The sequence below is a fragment of the Acanthaster planci genome, linkage group LG09 (genome assembly GCF_054643075.1).
Source record: "Acanthaster planci isolate LZ-2023a linkage group LG09, COTS_SCS, whole genome shotgun sequence".
Lineage (NCBI taxonomy): Eukaryota > Metazoa > Echinodermata > Asteroidea > Valvatida > Acanthasteridae > Acanthaster > Acanthaster planci.
Window position 1 is genome coordinate 13,312,159 of NC_141785.1, and position 17,747 is coordinate 13,329,905.

The 17,747-nt window shown below is 42.0% G+C and overlaps 3 protein-coding genes across 16 annotated transcripts in view; all 3 read left to right on the forward strand.

Annotated features, from left to right (window-relative positions):
* LOC147798154 (uncharacterized) overlaps positions 1-17,747 on the forward strand; it is a 63,547-nt gene that overhangs the window by 28,523 nt on the left and 17,277 nt on the right. The window lies entirely within an intron of this gene.
* LOC110984678 (uncharacterized) lies at positions 445-17,673 on the forward strand. Its single transcript, XM_087141134.1, has 10 exons — positions 445-1,134; positions 3,328-3,584; positions 4,517-4,689; positions 5,166-5,344; positions 6,093-6,302; positions 6,651-6,737; positions 6,950-7,061; positions 7,472-7,843; positions 16,951-17,196; positions 17,288-17,673. Exons 1-10 carry the CDS (start codon positions 919-921, stop codon positions 17,515-17,517), a joined length of 2,082 nt encoding a protein of 693 aa, XP_086997260.1. The 5' UTR covers positions 445-918; the 3' UTR covers positions 17,518-17,673.
* Positions 10,217-16,433, forward strand: LOC147798156 (uncharacterized). Of its 2 annotated transcripts, none has more exons than XR_015426291.1 (2): positions 10,217-15,518; positions 15,824-16,433. XR_015426291.1 is itself a non-coding variant. In XM_087140620.1 (2 exons), exons 1-2 carry the CDS (start codon positions 10,609-10,611, stop codon positions 15,106-15,108), a joined length of 3,987 nt encoding a protein of 1,328 aa, XP_086996746.1. In that variant the 5' UTR covers positions 10,217-10,608; the 3' UTR covers positions 15,109-16,433. The 2 variants fall into 2 exon arrangements, 1 of the variants encoding a protein (XP_086996746.1); XM_087140620.1 differs by having other exon boundaries at positions 10,217-10,857; positions 11,371-16,433.

Consider the following 17,747-nt stretch of genomic DNA (forward strand, 5'->3'; position numbering starts at 1 on the left):
ATGTTTCATACACCATCCTAATTAACAAGAAAGTACCCGGTGCATGGATCAATTGCGCCGGCTAGTAATTTCGGCCGCGATTCCGATATTGCGGAAACGTAGTAAACGACCCAAAGGTTTCCCATCCAGTTACCGGGGGGGGGTGTAGTAAACGCTGTAAAAGAGGGGTGCATTTAAGTACCCAGGAAACGGGCATGGAAGCGGCCAGCGGAAACGGGGAGGGTGCACGCTGGAAACTGCCAGGTTTTGTGGTGGGTTTTAAAATACCCCCCATTGGACGGTTGAAAAACCTAACAATCTTGATACAAGGCCCATTTGTTCGTAACCGGCATGTGGAAGACCAAGGAATTTCCTTGATCGAAAATTTTTGCAGAAAATCAATGATTATAGAGGGGAATTTTAATGTTGGCCTATAGCTTTAAGAAATCCGTTTTGTTTCCATTTCTGTCAACTTCTGTACCGAAGTAACAGATGATTATTGCATACTACTGTAATGAGTAACGTATCCAAACTAATTTTTTTTAAATAGAAATTATGTGGTTAAAGGTTAAAGTGTATTTGTATAAACATAAGGCAACTTGAAGTAACTTCATTACGCGAAACAAAAATTAATAACTACAACTGCAAGTGCAGATCATGAAGGAGTACATGTACTGAACGGACGCACGATGGACAGAGGTGGGAATGCAAACATGAAGAGGAAGCGCTAATTTACAACTTGCATACCAAATTGCGTAACAGTGGGTGCCAAATTACAACTTGCTGCTGTAAAAAAAGGAAGTGCCACGTCTACACTTAAAAGCAGTCAGCCTCAGTTCACTCTCTCATTTTAACTGCCTGCCACGGCTAAAGTTTGTCGAAAGTATTTGCTATAAACGAGGAGTTTGTTCATTGTCAACTGTACAAGAGGGGAAAAGGATGCCTCGCCAGAAACAGTGGTGGTTCGAAATGAAGAATGGCAGAGCATTCGTAATGTGCTCTAACTCCAGATTGGGAGAGGATGCAAAACCCATCCTTCAGAGCAACAAGATGCCGTACGGAGCTGTGAAAAAGTTAGAAGTCTACAAGCCATCTTCATCGCCGGCTGACTCTGGCCAGTCGGGCAAGTCCGAGCAAAACGAAGACATGATCAAGGTAAGTCCAATCATTTGTGAAGTTCGGGCAAAATCTTCTTTTGTAGGCCTACCTCCGGTCATCATGCTCATTAAGTTATAATTGCCGTTATTGTATTACCATGGTGGTCAAATGGTAAGACATGTAAGAAGTAGCATAAAATCGTCGCATAATCAGGTAACACTAACAGCCTGCTATGCAAATCTCATATTTAGTTAGACTTGGAATTTCATTTTCCTTCAAACAGTTCATTTCGCAGTAAAAGGATGCGGGGACTCTTTACTGTGTAACTCCATTGTCAGCTGCAAAATGTTTTCACTCTACAGAAGTTTCTGCAAGTTGATTAACGGGCTCCTTGTCATGTCACATGCAATGGTGTGCGCTATGGCCTATAAAGTCCATAGTTTTTAGGGGAATGGTTAACCCCAGAACGTGGGAGCGAGGCGGGCGTCGAACCCCCACTGTAAATTGTGAATTGAACGGTAACCCCCCCCCCACACCTTTTTTTTGGGGGGGGTGCTATTAAATTATTCCCTGGTAGGCATACTGGTCCTGGAGATCCATGAACATCGTGAAAACGTACTGTACTTACAATCAATCATTTCCAAACTATTTTCCACGTAGCGATTCGCAAGGCACTACCTATCTGGTCGCTAAAATCTGCGAAACGCTATAGCTTTTCATTACCGCGAAGCATGTTTCCGATCGCTGTGATCAGCGAAACCTTCGAACATTGCAAAATGATATTGCTACAGCTCAAGCTTATTTCAGGTCTGCTTTTGGTTCTATTAAATGAACATGATGAAAATATTTACAAGACATTCATTGTTGTTTTGTCTCCGGTCGTTGAGACCCGATTTTCAAAACATCGACTGCTGCTTCTCGGCATTTCTCGTGCCACAGAAGTTGAAACTTCATCACTAAGGCCTATCCACACAACTGTTACTATGAGGTAAACTTTGCTTAATTTTCAGCAGAATTTATCCAAATAGCTGTCATGGGTGACAAATCTGTAAAACCGCAAATTTCACCAAAATTTGTGAATTTATGTTAAAAAGCAGGGTATATGTAGTAGGCCTAATAATTAGTATTACGTGTAGCAGCAATATCGTAATGTAATGTACCCGGGGAAAATGTAATTGTTCTTCGTCTGTTAAAGACCGTTTCCCGACAAGATTCGGATGAGCACCATTTCGAATGTTTGTGTTTGTAAGTAATTTTTCTCCGGGTGGGTAAATCGGTTTCTATTATAAGCCCAGGCCCTGTAACACGTGTACAAAATGCATATATATCCTCCTAACGCCCATTTATGACAGCTGTCGAATACCCTACCCATAGGAACGGGGTATTTTTGTCATCTCGCGAGGTGGCAAGAATTCTGGAAGACTGGATATTGTTAGAAATCCGGCATTCTACGAACAGAACCTCGTCACGTACAAACCAGGGATGTTGGATCACTTAACGCGACCTGCATGAGGTTGGCCATCAATGATTAATGGCCCGACAGGGCCCGCTCGACCTTGTTCTGCCGGAAGGCGCGGGTTACCTGACTCTTGGAAATACTACTGACCAGAATAAAGTAGTTTGAGGCTATAATACGGATGTGGTTTCCGAGAGCAGAGGATACACATGTAATTACTGCTTTCAAATTGTTTTTTTTTTTTTTTTGAGGGGGGAAGGGGGTATGCTAAGATTCCTATCCATTACGAAGACAATAGTTGAAATCAGCTAGGGGTAAATTTTGCAGCCACATCTAGCGAAGTCAACTCGATTAGCAATGTTTTCGAAAAGCGAACAAAGACTGACTAGTTGCCGTCACTCGTTGTTTGGACTTGAATGAATATCATTCGTCGAAAGACTAGATTAAACTGGCAGAGAAGTACCGAGAATCTACTCAGATCCTAAATTAAGCAAAGAACTGTAACTGTCACACCACTGTCAGACCGTACTGGCCGACGATGGTTCTACCTTTATTGGCGGTGGGCCTAAGGCCTGTATCAGTTAACAAGGGACCACACGGGGGCCGTTGGAAAGGAGTGTTTCTTCTTGACCCCAAATTCGCAACCGTCTTGAGGGGAATAAGTTCTTTGAAGCCCTCCAAAAGGAATTTAAAGGGTATGTTTCCAAATAGTGCATTTGCAACCAATCCGTCACTGACAGTTTTCCTTCTTGTACTAAAGCAAAACCAATATTTGTTTTGTTCGCCCATAACAGATTATATTCTACGAGGGGAATCCAAAGGTCCTACCTACAAGAAATTTCCTCTGGCAGATTAATGACTTTTGTCGAAATCTGAGGCCATCGAGGGAATCACTATATCCAACCCTCGATATTGTTGAGAGGTTTAATAGTAATATCCCAGGCCCGTCAACTGAGATAGATGATGACGACAGCTCGCCAACAGGAGACGATTCGGCCACAATGTCATCAAGCCTTGACGACGAGGATCTACATACTGTCACGCAGGACAGGTACGTACAGCTTTACAAGACAGAAGTCCAGTTGTGGTCTTGTCCGTTTGGTTGATATTATTCACATTTTCTGCTTTGACTTTTAGAAAATTTGTATACTTTTTATACATTTTTATGACCACGGGATGATGTAACATTATCATGGTCAAATCTTGTTGAAAGGTTTGTGAGTGAAAACGACAATACAATTATTACTTAAACAAGAAACTTCGATAGAGAAGTGAATTAATGTTTCTTTAGACTTAAGAATAGAACAATTTCAGAAGCTGAGACGTTTGCGCCCACTTTTTATTTAAGTATTATGATAACGACGGATGCAATTTCAAATTTACAGAATTGATGTCACGTGTTGACACTAGCTTGGTATCGTTTTGTTCGGTAAAAGAAATCCCATTAATGTTTAATGAATGATGTTCAATGTAAGAAACATCTGAGACATGATCTCACTAACGCTCAAGACGCCGGGTCAAAATCTGCCCCGACGTATTTTCCGATAACATCGCAGTGTACTTTTTAATGCGCTGTGCTGAGCCCTTTTGGAGTTTTAGAGAAACGCTTTGAGTTCATTTTGACACCAACAAAGTAATTTTACGAGCAGGGAATAATACAAGAAACCTGGTCAATATACGCAATCCAAAAATCGTTATGGACGGCTTAACAACATGAATATGAAATAATGTTTTATTCAATGCCAGTCAAATCGAATCTCCATAACAGAGTAATTAGTTTGCCTAAAGGTATACACGTACATATCATTTATGTGACTAATCTTCATTTCATCGAGTTGACATTGTCAAAACATGAAGAAGTTTGTTACATCATCGGCCTATTCACCTTGCATTATATTTTGCTAACTACTTTTAAAACTGGATAATCCGATTAACGACACTAGTAATGTTTGTCCCTTACTGTTGTTCCAATTTGCACCCTAGTATTGGTGATGTACAAACGGACGATTCTGCTATTTCAAAGAAGAGAAGGAAACTAGACAACACAATCAACGTCCCACCTCTGCTGAATAGAAACTACTCCACATCAGCACAGGCAGCTGTACCCCCTTCGCTTTCCATCCAGTACAAACAAGAAGTACAAAATGCACATCTTGGTGAGTGTTAATTGTGTTTGAAGTACCAATGCAGTTTAAATGCCGATTCCAGGAACAGACACATGGAAATATTCACTAGTTGAAAATACAACATTCATGTTAAAATAATTATAGCTAATTATTGTAAGAAACTATTTATTTTGTTATAGTTTTAAAGTTTTTGTAAAAGTTTAATTTCCGGCATATACACCACCTCCAAGTTTCCAGTTTAGAATGAATTCAGGAAATTAACAGCCGTGTGTAGAGCTTTATAATTCAAATAACTACGGAACCCGACCTGGCAAATTAGGAAGAAGAGATCCCTCCGTTTTCCAATGAGGATAAGACGCACAAATGTTGTTTCAGTCTGGAAGGTTGGGCTGTAAGTCACTTTAATAAATGTAATTGGAATAATGTACGTTGAACAATTGACTGGTTACCCACACTTCGGTATATTGTCATTTACCGAATTTCGTCTTTTTAAAACTTATTCATAGGTCATGTGAAGATCTACTTGAAAAACCTCGAGCTGGGAAAGCAAATCCGTCCCGTTGACAAAGAGTTCGTAGCTGGGCTCCAAACACAGATGGAAAAGTTTCCTCTTGATTCAACATATCAACCACTATGTGTCGTTACCAAGACACTCCCGAGTCCTGACATGTTTAAGGAGGAAAATGTAAGCTTACAACAGTTTTTTTTCCAACCACCGTATACGTTCTGAGAATAATTTAAATGCCTCTCTACCCCAAAAGGAAAACTGGATTAAACACACAATTTGTAAGTTTGAAATTATTTGCAAGTACATCTTCGCAAGATTGGCACTCACTAAGTATAAATTACACAATGACATAAATCGTCGATATGTTACAGCCTAAGACATCCAGTTGCAGTTATTTGGAACTTAAAGGAAAGAGTATTGGTTACAAACCTTATAAAGCCAAATCCTACATAAAAGACCTATATGCGGAAGGTGAAAAAAGAACAGTACAAAACTGACTAGAGCTGGACCAAGAATTGGGTCATACGCGATAAAGAAAACAAAGAATCTACATGCCATGCTTGTTGTTTTCATCTGTTTCGGCTGTCTCTTGCTATAAGTAGAGACTAAAAATTACACAAACAAATACATCGCACGTAGTTAAGAATTTTTGAAAACCAGCATAAAACAGTCTCATGAAAATCGAATCAATGCAAATGCCGGGAAGTCCATCCGATGTGGGTTTGACTGGCACTTTATAAAAATAACGGAAGATTTTTGAATGTTGGAATTTCGTTCAACAATGTCCATCACTATTTGATGGGATAATAACTTATTCCTGTATGGCCAAGTGGAGCTTAATTAAAATGGATAAGAGCAGAGGTTTGGAAAAACGGCGTAAACCCTGAAATAATCTGTTAATGTTTGTGTTACGTTTACTTCTCAGGCGAATGGCTTCAAGTACGGGGTCATTGGTGGGCAGCACAATTTTCTCGCTACTAAAGCACTGCATGACTTGTATCCAGAGAGGGAGCTGTATAAAAGCAGATGGTGCTCCGTTTATTATGGGGCCATATCGAACGAAGCCCTTTTGTATTTGGCGAATACCCACAATGTAATTGGAAGGTATCGCCATGAAATGACCTTCAAGGACAAGGTAATTTCTCACTTTTCAACTTCTGCTTTGAGTAGAAGCACCCATTCATTTGTTTTGAAGAGCCATGTGAGTTCAGAGTGCATTTTCGTTAATAGCAACGCAACCGAAATTATTATGTTTCATTTTTCTTCATTCCGGTTGTAAAACAGTTTTCAAAAATCGATTTCATTACGAACTGGAGCGATAATTACACATACTGTCAAAATCTGAAAAGAAAAACAATTTCTCTGCATGATGAGCGGGGCCCTCATTGTGATGCCAGTAAATTTCCACATACATTTTATCCAGCTATAAAGATTAAATATTGTTACTGAATTTTAATTGCATGCACTTAAAAATTTCCTCTAGCTTCAGATGTGCAGGTTAATGATGCAGGAGCAGACAACAAGCAAGGACAATGCATGGAAACGAAAATGTTCGGCCATTCTGCATGAGGTAGCCTATTACATGTTTTAATGCCATTAAAATGCAATTCCTGTAAATAATTTTCTTACGAAGTATAAGGTGCTACGATTGTCCATATACCCCAAAAAGAATGACCCTTGGGATGAGGCTGTTAATATTATCAACAATCAACATCCATGGCACAGAATGACCGAGGTGGTAATTACATGTATTTTTTTATTTTTGTACGATGAACATAACAGGATATGAGTGGACATTTCATGCGTGTCCTGATTCACATGGCTGCTCAGGAAGAGACCCTCTACCAAAGCCTAATGCGAGTGTTAAGCAAGTACGAGAAAGGAGAATTGAAAGGTAGATTAAAATTACGTTTTATTTATAGAATCACAATCGAAACGGGTGTAGATGTCACAAAATTATCAATTTAAAGCATATTATCAAGGTTTTATTTCCAAGGATGACAGGGAACAGTAAAAAGTGTTAATACAGGTAGGGTCTTGTTCATACATTTTGCTGTCAAATATTGTTAGTAATTACACCCAGAGTGCAAGCCGACTAAACGAGGCAAAGTTGAAAACTATCAAAGGTGCTATTTCTGCACCAACGTTGGCCGAGTATACCGTAAAAGTGATCAGAAAAACGTCATTTTTACAGTTAAAAAGGAAAACAGACGAGGTCTTATAATTTGAAATGATAGTAACCTCACAACCTATATGTCAAGATATGTCTGCAATGCTGATTTTTAAAACATCTCTTTTATAAAGACCAGGCCTTGCGGAAGAAGGAGAGAGCAACAGGCGAGCTGGACATCAAGCCTTATGTGTTTCGCCCTTTCCTGTCCCTTCCTGCGTCTGCTCTCTCCACCCTTCTTACACAACTGGAGAAGAAGGAAATCAACCTGGGCACACTTCAGCGAGAAGGAGTGATCCTTCAGAAGCTGCAGCGTGTCCAGCGACAGATGATATTTCTTCTAGATGCAAGATCCTGGGAGGAGCTGGAGACAAAATTCCCAGAGCACACCACTCGGGAAGTCTTGTTCCAATACACCAAAGGTCTTAAGGGGAAGGAAGTGAGCGATAGTCTGCGCCAGTTCTGCCGGGGGCTCAGCAAGAAGGCCAAGTTGTCAACAGAAGAGGGCACCTTTTTAACGGAGGCGCCTTTCCAGGGTGTCAACAGAGTTGTTGGCTTCCATTTGACAATGGACGTCAGCAACATAAAAGCCAACTCCATTACAGAACTCTGTGGAGATTTTCCAGGTTTCCAGTTGACAGTGCTTGACTTGCCAAAGGTAAATGAAAGATATTAATACACCAATACAGTACTATTTCAATAGGGCTAACTAATGGAAAGACCTCCCAAATCGCATACGTGTACACATGCACTGTTCTCTTCACGAACGATTGAAGTGCAGAGATACTGGATAAAAGTTAAGTTTCCAAAACGAAATTACCAGCTGGAGACGAAATTACCGACTCTGTGGACTTCCGAATTTCACCTCCAGCTAGTTTAGCTGTGTTTATGCAGGACAAAACAACTGCGAATCAGAGTAGTACAAAATAACCCGGATGGAGGCGTTAAATATTCAATAACTGGAAATATGGCTTATTATTGTAATGGTATTTATCTCATTATTGACTGAAATTCTTAAAATCCATTTATGCCCTTTGGTCTCAATTATACGCTTGACTTGAGTAAAACAAAAAAACTATAGCTAGTGTATGGATATTTTAAGTAACGGCGATCTCTTGCACAACCACTCAGATTGGCACAAATCACATGATATTTTACGTAAGTACAGGATGATTGTTGGAGAGACATTAGGCCTTTTGGTTTCCGTTTTCAAGTATTATTACAAAAACTGATCAGGAATAAGCCGCCTTTATTAGAGAAGGGGGTCACCTAGCTCATCTAAGGTAAACATTTATTGAGATAACTTGAAAAAAACAGATATTGTTTTAAATACATCTACAATCTCTCCACAGAGCTGGGACGAGGTTTCTCAGGATGGTTTCTGGGCAACTGTAATTGATATCAATACAAAACTGGAGTTACCCAGCTTTACAGTAGCAGTACTGTGCAAAGTAGCACAGCAAGAAAATGTAAAGAAACACCTTATGAGGACCGATCAGTTCCAGGAAGTGGAAACTTGCTACTACCATGTGGCCGACACCAAACCAGGTATCAAGTGGTTTAAAGGTTTAATTTTAGTTTAAATCGGCAAGGTAACCTTTTGTCACAATGTGTTCTTAAAAATATTAAATTTATTATTCTTTGACTCACATGTACCTTGCACTGTGTTTAAATCCCCCTCTTTAGCAATGAGGTTGACCCAGGGAGTATCTGAGTTTATCTTTCACATGGAAATCAGCATTAGGCAAATTAGGTTTTGCTTCAGTGATTTTGTTTAACACTGAGATGCCATGTGCATCCCCCAAGTCACTGCCTTACTAGCTTGCACTGTGAGCAGTCACCTCCTGTGTGGAGTGTACTTTACATTGGTACTGTGTGTACCAGGGAGTGGCCCATGATTTAAGCCAGTATACCATAACTGTAAGTGGTTTCTTTTCTCTTTTAGTGGAAGAACATATTCCAAGATAAGGATTTTGGGATGAATTTTACAGGCGTGGGGTTATTTTCTCTTCATACTGGTTACTTAAATTATTGGATGTTTCTTAAAATTATAATTGAGAGAGTAGGTTTGATTCAGGGTAATTTTCATGCCAAGGAAATTATGGATTGATTATCATATCCAGGTTAAACTTGACGGTGAATTTTGAGATTATTCAAGTGTTAACTAAAAGCTAGAATTTTTTTGAATACTGTCAGTATCCACAATATTTGATCTTTTTCTAAAGGGCTTTCCCCCCCGTGGGTACTACATGAGGCTGGGTTGTTTGTCCTTAGTGGACCGCCATTTAAAGCTTAAAATAATCCTGAGTGGATTTGGTGTGAGGTGGACGACGAGTCTACTCCTGAGTAGGGAGAGTCCGCCGTGTACAGTTGTACACAAAGCTGAGTCCTGTGTGGACTGATGAGTTGGGGCCCGCTGCCTACGAGTACCTACCAGCCGTGTACCTACCTCAGGCGTGTCAGGCCGACGGTAGCTGGGGAGACCAGAGAGACTACTTACCGGGGAATCTGCTGCAGAGCCAGGCCATATCTTCCCTACAGTAGTGGCCGTGGAACAACCGCCAAGTCCCTGTTGAACTCGGACACTTGTCTGCTGCTGAGCATATTCCTATGCAGTGGTGGGCTAATCCCTGAAACCTGGTACCGGTACCGTAGAATTACAATATCTTGGCCCCTTTAGACAGCAGTTGTATATATATATATATATTTATTTATTCTCTTGTTTATCTTACTTTTGGGGATAAGATAGATTTGGTACTTAATTAAATTAAGAGTTTATTTTCTGAACACAATTTTCGCCCTCCTGAGTTTTTCCTTACTAAGTGCACGCGTCTCTCAACTTTTACCGCTGCAGTCCTCCATGGGAAAGACGGACCCATGTTGTGACAAATGGGGGCCCGTCCGGGAAGCGAAAATTTCTTTTGATGTAGTGGATTTGTTGATTGATGTAAGTGGACGGTAAGGTTTAACCAGGTTAATACACTTGTAAATTGCGTAGGTTCAAGTTGAGTTTAGAGACTCTTTGCATGGGTTATTGAAAGGGTCTGTCTCTAATAGAAACCTATGTCCCTCCCCCTTTGCTTCCCTTACATAGTGTGATTGCGCGAAATTGTTGAATTATTCAAGCAAAAGGACAGTTGTTCCTGTTGTCAGAAGTGACTTTTTTACCATTGACATTCTCACTCTAAATTGCTGTTCGGTGCCGGTGTTGCATTGCAGATCTCTGCGATAAGGTCGATTCGCGATTGCTGCTTCATCGCTGTAAAGTTGCATGCGTCAAAGTACATGTGCTTATATATTGTGTCCAATGTTGAATAACTTGTGTATTGTTGTACTTTTAATCACTCAGTTGACCATTAACATGGAGTTTGAGGATTTTTTGAAATTAGGACAGGAGATAGGTCTGGAAGGGTTAGAGCTGATTGAGTTTGCTCGTGAGCGAGAGCAATTGCTTGAAAAGAAACAGCAGGATCACTACGACAGGGAAGAACGCAGAATTGAACGTGAGGAGAAACAAAAGGTAAGAGACCACGAACGTGAAATGAAGGCGTATGAACTGCGGATTGCGCAGGAACATGTACCTCCTGTTAACCCTGCTCCTGGAGCCTCGAGTACATTGATGTACACTCGGAGCTCGGCGAAACCCCCCAAACTTCCTTGTTTTAATGATCAGACAGATGACATAGATGCCTACCTCAGACGATATGAACAGTTTGCGGAACTGAACGGTTGGCCTGAAGATGAGTGGAGCCTGTCTCTTAGTGCCCTTCTTAAAGGCAAAGCTTTAGAAGTATTTTCACGATTACCAGCAGAAAAGGCTAAGGACTTCTCTGAAGTAAAAACCGCACTTCTTAATCGTTTCAGACTTACAGAGGAAGGCTTCCGGCTGAAATTTAGAACGTCAAAACGGGAAGTGGGTGAGCGATATGCTCAATTCGCAGATCGGTTGAAAGGATATGTGGAAAGGTGGGTTGAATTAGGGAAGACAGAAAAATCGTATAATAAAGTTGTAGATCTTTTTGTTTCTGAGCAGGTCCTCGAAGTAGCGGACAAAGACCTCGCACTCTACGTGAAAGAACGAAAGCCGAAGGACCTTGCTGAATTGACGAGTATCGCTGATCACTACCTAGAGGCACATGATTGGTTACAGAGAAAACCTGACATGAGAGCAAAGCCATACACCCCTAAGGGTCAAACCCAGACGGGAGGTAGGTACTCGGGTCATAAGAGTCAAACCAATCCACATGACAACCCACACTCTAGTAGACGATGTTACAAATGTAATAAAATGGGCCATATTGCTCAGCACTGTAAGTCAAATCCAAATAATTCCCAACAGTCGAACAAGTCCAATAAGGTTGCAGGTCTGAAGGTAGATACAGAGGCCAAGGAATCAACCCAGACTGGAGCAGCCTGTCTGAACGCGACGGCAAGTCAGTCAGAGGAGATTGAGAAGATAGAAGTTCTACAGACTAACGGCAAGGCGTTTCCATTTATCAGTGCTGCGTGCACCATTGAGCCTTCTATGCCGGTGAGGAAAGGGCTTGTTGGTGAGTTACCTGTAACAGTCCTCAGGGATACAGGGTGTAGTACTGTTGTTGTCCGCCGAGATGTAGTACGAGATGACAACTTGACAGGGCGCATTCAACCGTGTATCCTTTTAGATGGAACAGTCCGGCGAGTGCCAGTTGCCCAAATAGATGTGAACTCTCCTTTTTTCAGTGGTCATGTTGAGGCCTTATGCATGGATAATCCTTTATATGATTTGATTATTGGAAATGTCACAGGAGCTAGAGATCCGCAGAATCCAGATGAGTCATGGCAACCTCCTCCAGCACAGACAGTGACCGCGGAGACACCGCTGACCGAGACCGTTGAGACTCCAGGTGGAGCAGTAGAAACCCGTGGGATGAAGGTTCGGAAAGACAGGGCTTTTCAACCACTACTCGTTAAGGAGACCGATGGAGAAACAGTGTCCAAGGAGGAGATTTTGAGGGCACAACAACAGGACCCTACTTTGGCAAAGTTGTGGAAACATGTTGCTGACCAAGATCCACCACGTGTGACGGGTAAGGCTAATGTTTCGAAATATGTCAAGTATCGAGGTCTGTTGTTCAGAGAGTTTCAGTCCCCCAAAGTGGACAAAGGCAGAATTATTAAACAGCTGGTGGTCCCTCAGAAGTATAGGGATGAGGTGTTGAAGCTTGCTCATGACTCTCCACTGGCTGGTCATCTAGGTGTAAAGAAGACAACTGACAAACTATGCCTCAGTTTCTATTGGCCAGGTGTTTCTGGAGATGTGCAGAGGTACTGCAGGTCCTGCGACATTTGTCAGCGGACGGTGTCCAAGGGAAGGGTTGGTAGAGTGTCATTGGGGGAGATGCCACTAATCGATACACCCTTCAAGCGTATTGCTGTTGATTTGGTGGGCCCCATCCATCCCATAACCGACCGGGGTAACAGATACATCTTGGTAGTTGTCGACTACGCAACGCGCTACCCTGAGGCTGTGGCTCTTCCTCGGATAGAGGCGGAGAGAGTTGCTGAAGCTTTGCTTGAAGTCTACTCGCGGTTAGGGATTCCTCAAGAAGTGCTGACAGATATGGGAACCCAGTTTACATCTGAGGTAATGAGAGAAGTTGGAAGACTACTGATGATTAGACAGCTTACTACGACCCCCTACCATCCCATTTGCAATGGCTTAGTGGAGCGATTCAATGCTACCTTGAAAAAGATGCTGCGCAGAATGTGCGCTGAAAGACCTAAAGATTGGGACAGGTTTCTTCCAGCACTCTTGTTTGCCTACCGTGAGGCTCCTCAGGAGAGCTTGGGATTTTCTCCGTTCGAGCTGATGTATGGTAGGCCAGTGAAGGGACCTCTCTCCATCCTTCAAGATATCTGGTCAGAGGACACAGTTGACGAGGATGTCAAAACCACCTACCAGTATGTTGTTGATCTGCGTGAAAGGTTGCAGTCCACTTGTGAGCTAGCACGAGATGAGTTGGCGAAAGCATCTAAACGATACCAAAAATACTACAATGCCAAGGCCAGTGATAGGAGATTTCGAGTAGGAAACAAGGTTTTAATTCTTAGACCAACTGATCACAATAAGCTCTTGATGCAGTGGACAGGTCCTTATCCTGTGATGAGACAAGTTGCAAAGCACGACTACGTGATTCAGGTAGGAGAGAAAGAACGAACCTATCATGCTAACCTGCTAAAGCTGTATGTAGAACGAGGTAGGCCTGAGGAAGTCTGTCCAGCAGAGGCATTGGGTATGACAGGAGTTGGGTTTGTTGTTGAAGATCCGGATGATGACGATGGGTTGGATGAAGTTGTTCTCCCACCAGTGGAGGCAAAAGAAAACATCACAGATGTTCATCTTGGAGACAACTTGGATGATGCTCAGAGGGCAGAGGTTGGTAGAATTCTGGAGCAGTATTCAAATGTTCTTACTGATATGCCAGGCAAAACTGATATTATCGAACATACAATTCATCTCACAACTGACATTCCTATTAGGTCAAGACCCTATCCAACACCACAGGCTACACGTGAAGTCATCAGGAAAGAGGTAGACTCGATGCTGAAATTAGGTGTCATAGAACACTCCGAGTCGCCCTACGCATCCCCTATAGTCCTAGTAAGGAAGCCTGATGGCACTAACCGTTTCTGTATTGATTACAGGAAAATAAACAGCATCACGGTTTTCGATCCGGAGCCCATCCCAAATGCAGATGACTTGATGGCGAGACTGGGAAAAGGAAAATTCTTTTCTAAATTAGATTTGTCCAAAGGATATTGGCAGGTACCTATTGCGGAAGATGACAAAAAGAAGACTGCGTTTGTAACGGCCGAGGGCTTATACCAGTTTCGAGTGTTGCCATTCGGCATGATAAATGCTCCAGCACTTTTCTCCAGAATGATGAGGAAGTTATTACAGGGACAAGAACATGTAATTAACTACATTGATGATGTGTTGATTTATACAGATTCATGGGTTGGACATCTACAGGTGCTGAGGGAAGTTCTCCAAAGATTACAGGACGCCGGATTAACAGCACGACCCACAAAGTGTTACTTTGGTTGTAAAACTCTCGAGTTTCTAGGTCATGTTGTTGGAGATGGAGTCCTCAAACCACGGCCAGGCAAGGTGGAACAGATAGTTCATGCTGAAAGACCGGTGAGTAAGAAAGAGGTACGATCATTCATTGGACTGTTGAGCTATTATCGAAGATTTGTACCTAATTTTGCAGCCATTGCTGCCCCATTGACTGACTTGACTAGGAAAGGCGCACCCAATCTTGTACTATGGGGTGCTGCACAGGAGCAGTCCTTCAGGACTCTGAAGGCACGTCTTGAGTCGGAACCTATCTTGAGTCTTCCAGATCCTGATAAGCCTTATATTCTGGCAGCAGACGCCTCAGATGTAGGTATAGGTGCAGTTCTAATGCAAGAGCGCGATGGTACAAAACACCCAGTGAGCTATGCCAGTAGGAAGCTGCTGCAGCGCGAGCGCGCGTACTCGGCAATAGAACGAGAATGTCTTGCGCTTGTTTGGGCGGTCTCCAAATTTCACATCTACTTATATGGTAGAGAATTCATATTGGAGACAGATCATCACCCTTTGACGTTTCTCACAAAAGCCAAGGTAAACAATAATCGTGTGATGAGGTGGGCTCTTAGCCTACAACCATACCGGTTTGTCATCAGAGCGATAAAAGGTTCTCAAAATGTAGGACCAGACTTCCTGAGTAGATGTACGATGTGAATAAGTACTAGCATGTGTGTCAAATTTGTACTAAATTACTGATTTTCAGAGATGATTAAAAAACAAGTTTTAATCTTAAATAGGGGGCTGTTGTCACAATGTGTTCTTAAAAATATTAAATTTATTATTCTTTGACTCACATGTACCTTGCACTGTGTTTAAATCCCCCTCTTTAGCAATGAGGTTGACCCAGGGAGTATCTGAGTTTATCTTTCACATGGAAATCAGCATTAGGCAAATTAGGTTTTGCTTCAGTGATTTTGTTTAACACTGAGATGCCATGTGCATCCCCCAAGTCACTGCCTTACTAGCTTGCACTGTGAGCAGTCACCTCCTGTGTGGAGTGTACTTTACATTGGTACTGTGTGTACCAGGGAGTGGCCCATGATTTAAGCCAGTATACCATAACTGTAAGTGGTTTCTTTTCTCTTTTAGTGGAAGAACATATTCCAAGATAAGGATTTTGGGATGAATTTTACAGGCGTGGGGTTATTTTCTCTTCATACTGGTTACTTAAATTATTGGATGTTTCTTAAAATTATAATTGAGAGAGTAGGTTTGATTCAGGGTAATTTTCATGCCAAGGAAATTATGGATTGATTATCATATCCAGGTTAAACTTGACGGTGAATTTTGAGATTATTCAAGTGTTAACTAAAAGCTAGAATTTTTTTGAATACTGTCAGTATCCACAATATTTGATCTTTTTCTAAAGGGCTTTCCCCCCCGTGGGTACTACATGAGGCTGGGTTGTTTGTCCTTAGTGGACCGCCATTTAAAGCTTAAAATAATCCTGAGTGGATTTGGTGTGAGGTGGACGACGAGTCTACTCCTGAGTAGGGAGAGTCCGCCGTGTACAGTTGTACACAAAGCTGAGTCCTGTGTGGACTGATGAGTTGGGGCCCGCTGCCTACGAGTACCTACCAGCCGTGTACCTACCTCAGGCGTGTCAGGCCGACGGTAGCTGGGGAGACCAGAGAGACTACTTACCGGGGAATCTGCTGCAGAGCCAGGCCATATCTTCCCTACAGTAGTGGCCGTGGAACAACCGCCAAGTCCCTGTTGAACTCGGACACTTGTCTGCTGCTGAGCATATTCCTATGCAGTGGTGGGCTAATCCCTGAAACCTGGTACCGGTACCGTAGAATTACAATATCTTGGCCCCTTTAGACAGCAGTTGTATATATATATATATATTTATTTATTCTCTTGTTTATCTTACTTTTGGGGATAAGATAGATTTGGTACTTAATTAAATTAAGAGTTTATTTTCTGAACACAATTTTCGCCCTCCTGAGTTTTTCCTTACTAAGTGCACGCGTCTCTCAACTTTTACCGCTGCAGTCCTCCATGGGAAAGACGGACCCATGTTGTGACACCTTTCCTTCTCCATTTATGGTCAGAAAAATGGTAAAAATGGTCTTCAGCGAGACCCCTTTTCGCCGATTTCAGAAACACTCATTGTATGTTACTGATACGCAAGTGATCCAAAAAAGTTCATCTTTATACACAATTTTTGTATTAGACGCTTACTCAAAATGCAGTATTTTTGCATAGGTATTGTGCACTACATCGATTGTTCTGTCCATCTAGTACACGTACATGATTTCTTTTGTTTTCATGAAATGAAACACAACTCGGTCTTGTGCAGTTGGTCGGTGTAGACAGAAATCTGCCTCACAGAGATCAGTGTTCCCATGCAGAATTGGCAAGTTAGTTGTAAAAGAAAACTTCCTGTTCTTTTTCTCTTGTTGATTTTGGGCAGATAAATTAATTGCAGGAGAAGAGCAGTGCAACACTAGTTTGATATGCCCGTGTTACTTTCTTTTGTCTCATGAACAGAGGTTGGTAAACTAACGGAATCAGTGTTTGGCATCGTTATTGGTCACCATGGCAAGACAGCTGTGGATAGGTGGGCGTCATGCCAAAAACGGTGTAACCTGATTCTGGTGAACAGAGGGAAAACCTACAAAACAGAGGATGGGGCGGAGATTGACCCTGGGCAGAAAGCTATGGCTCTGTACCAGGAACTCATCCGAACATACTCTGCCCAGCAACAGTGGGTCCTGAATGCATGCAGTCGCACAGGTATATGATCACTTTAGTTTTACTGGCGTTCTTGTTGAATTTGTAGTAGTGATATGAATGTAAATATGCTTATCTTCTTAATTTCAATTAGGTACTGGCTTACTGGCATGCATGGCAGAGTCTAGAAACTGTGTCTCGGTTGACAGAAGGGCGGACTCAAAAGAACACCTACAAACAAGGTACAATGCACTGGGTGTACTGTCCAAGGCGAAGAAGGCAATTCAACAGCCACAACCCCAGCCATCAGTGTCGGAATCAGAGGATGTCTGGAGTTTTGACTCTACATTCACAGATGACGAACTTCTGAGTTTGTCAAACTAGTTTAGATTTGAACCCCCTGTAATTTTTAGTACTTCAGGTAAACCACCCCGAGTATAATGACAGACTTCCTCTTTATGTTCAAGTAAAGTTGTGTGGAAAGGTCATCTGCAATTGGTGAACTGAAAGGTGTTACTAAAAGGAATGGAAAATGATTGGCCTGCCTCTTTTCAAAGCGATTTACCTTTTTTTCCCCTATATACGTATACCCCAAGGAACATACACGTTGTGCA

Coding starts and splice junctions, on each gene's coding strand:
- LOC110984678 (XM_087141134.1), top strand. CDS start 919: ATGCCTCGCCAGAAACAGTGGTGGTTCGAAATGAAGAATGGCAGAGCA. Junction 6,303..6,650: donor AAATGACCTTCAAGGACAAG/GTAATTTCTCAC, acceptor AATTTCCTCTAG/CTTCAGATGTGCAGGTTAAT. Junction 7,844..16,950: donor CAAGTTGTCAACAGAAGAGG/GCACCTTTTTAA, acceptor TCTCATGAACAG/AGGTTGGTAAACTAACGGAA.
- LOC147798156 (XM_087140620.1), top strand. CDS start 10,609: ATGCGTCAAAGTACATGTGCTTATATATTGTGTCCAATGTTGAATAAC. Junction 10,858..11,370: donor AACGTGAGGAGAAACAAAAG/GTAAGAGACCAC, acceptor GTTTCTGAGCAG/GTCCTCGAAGTAGCGGACAA.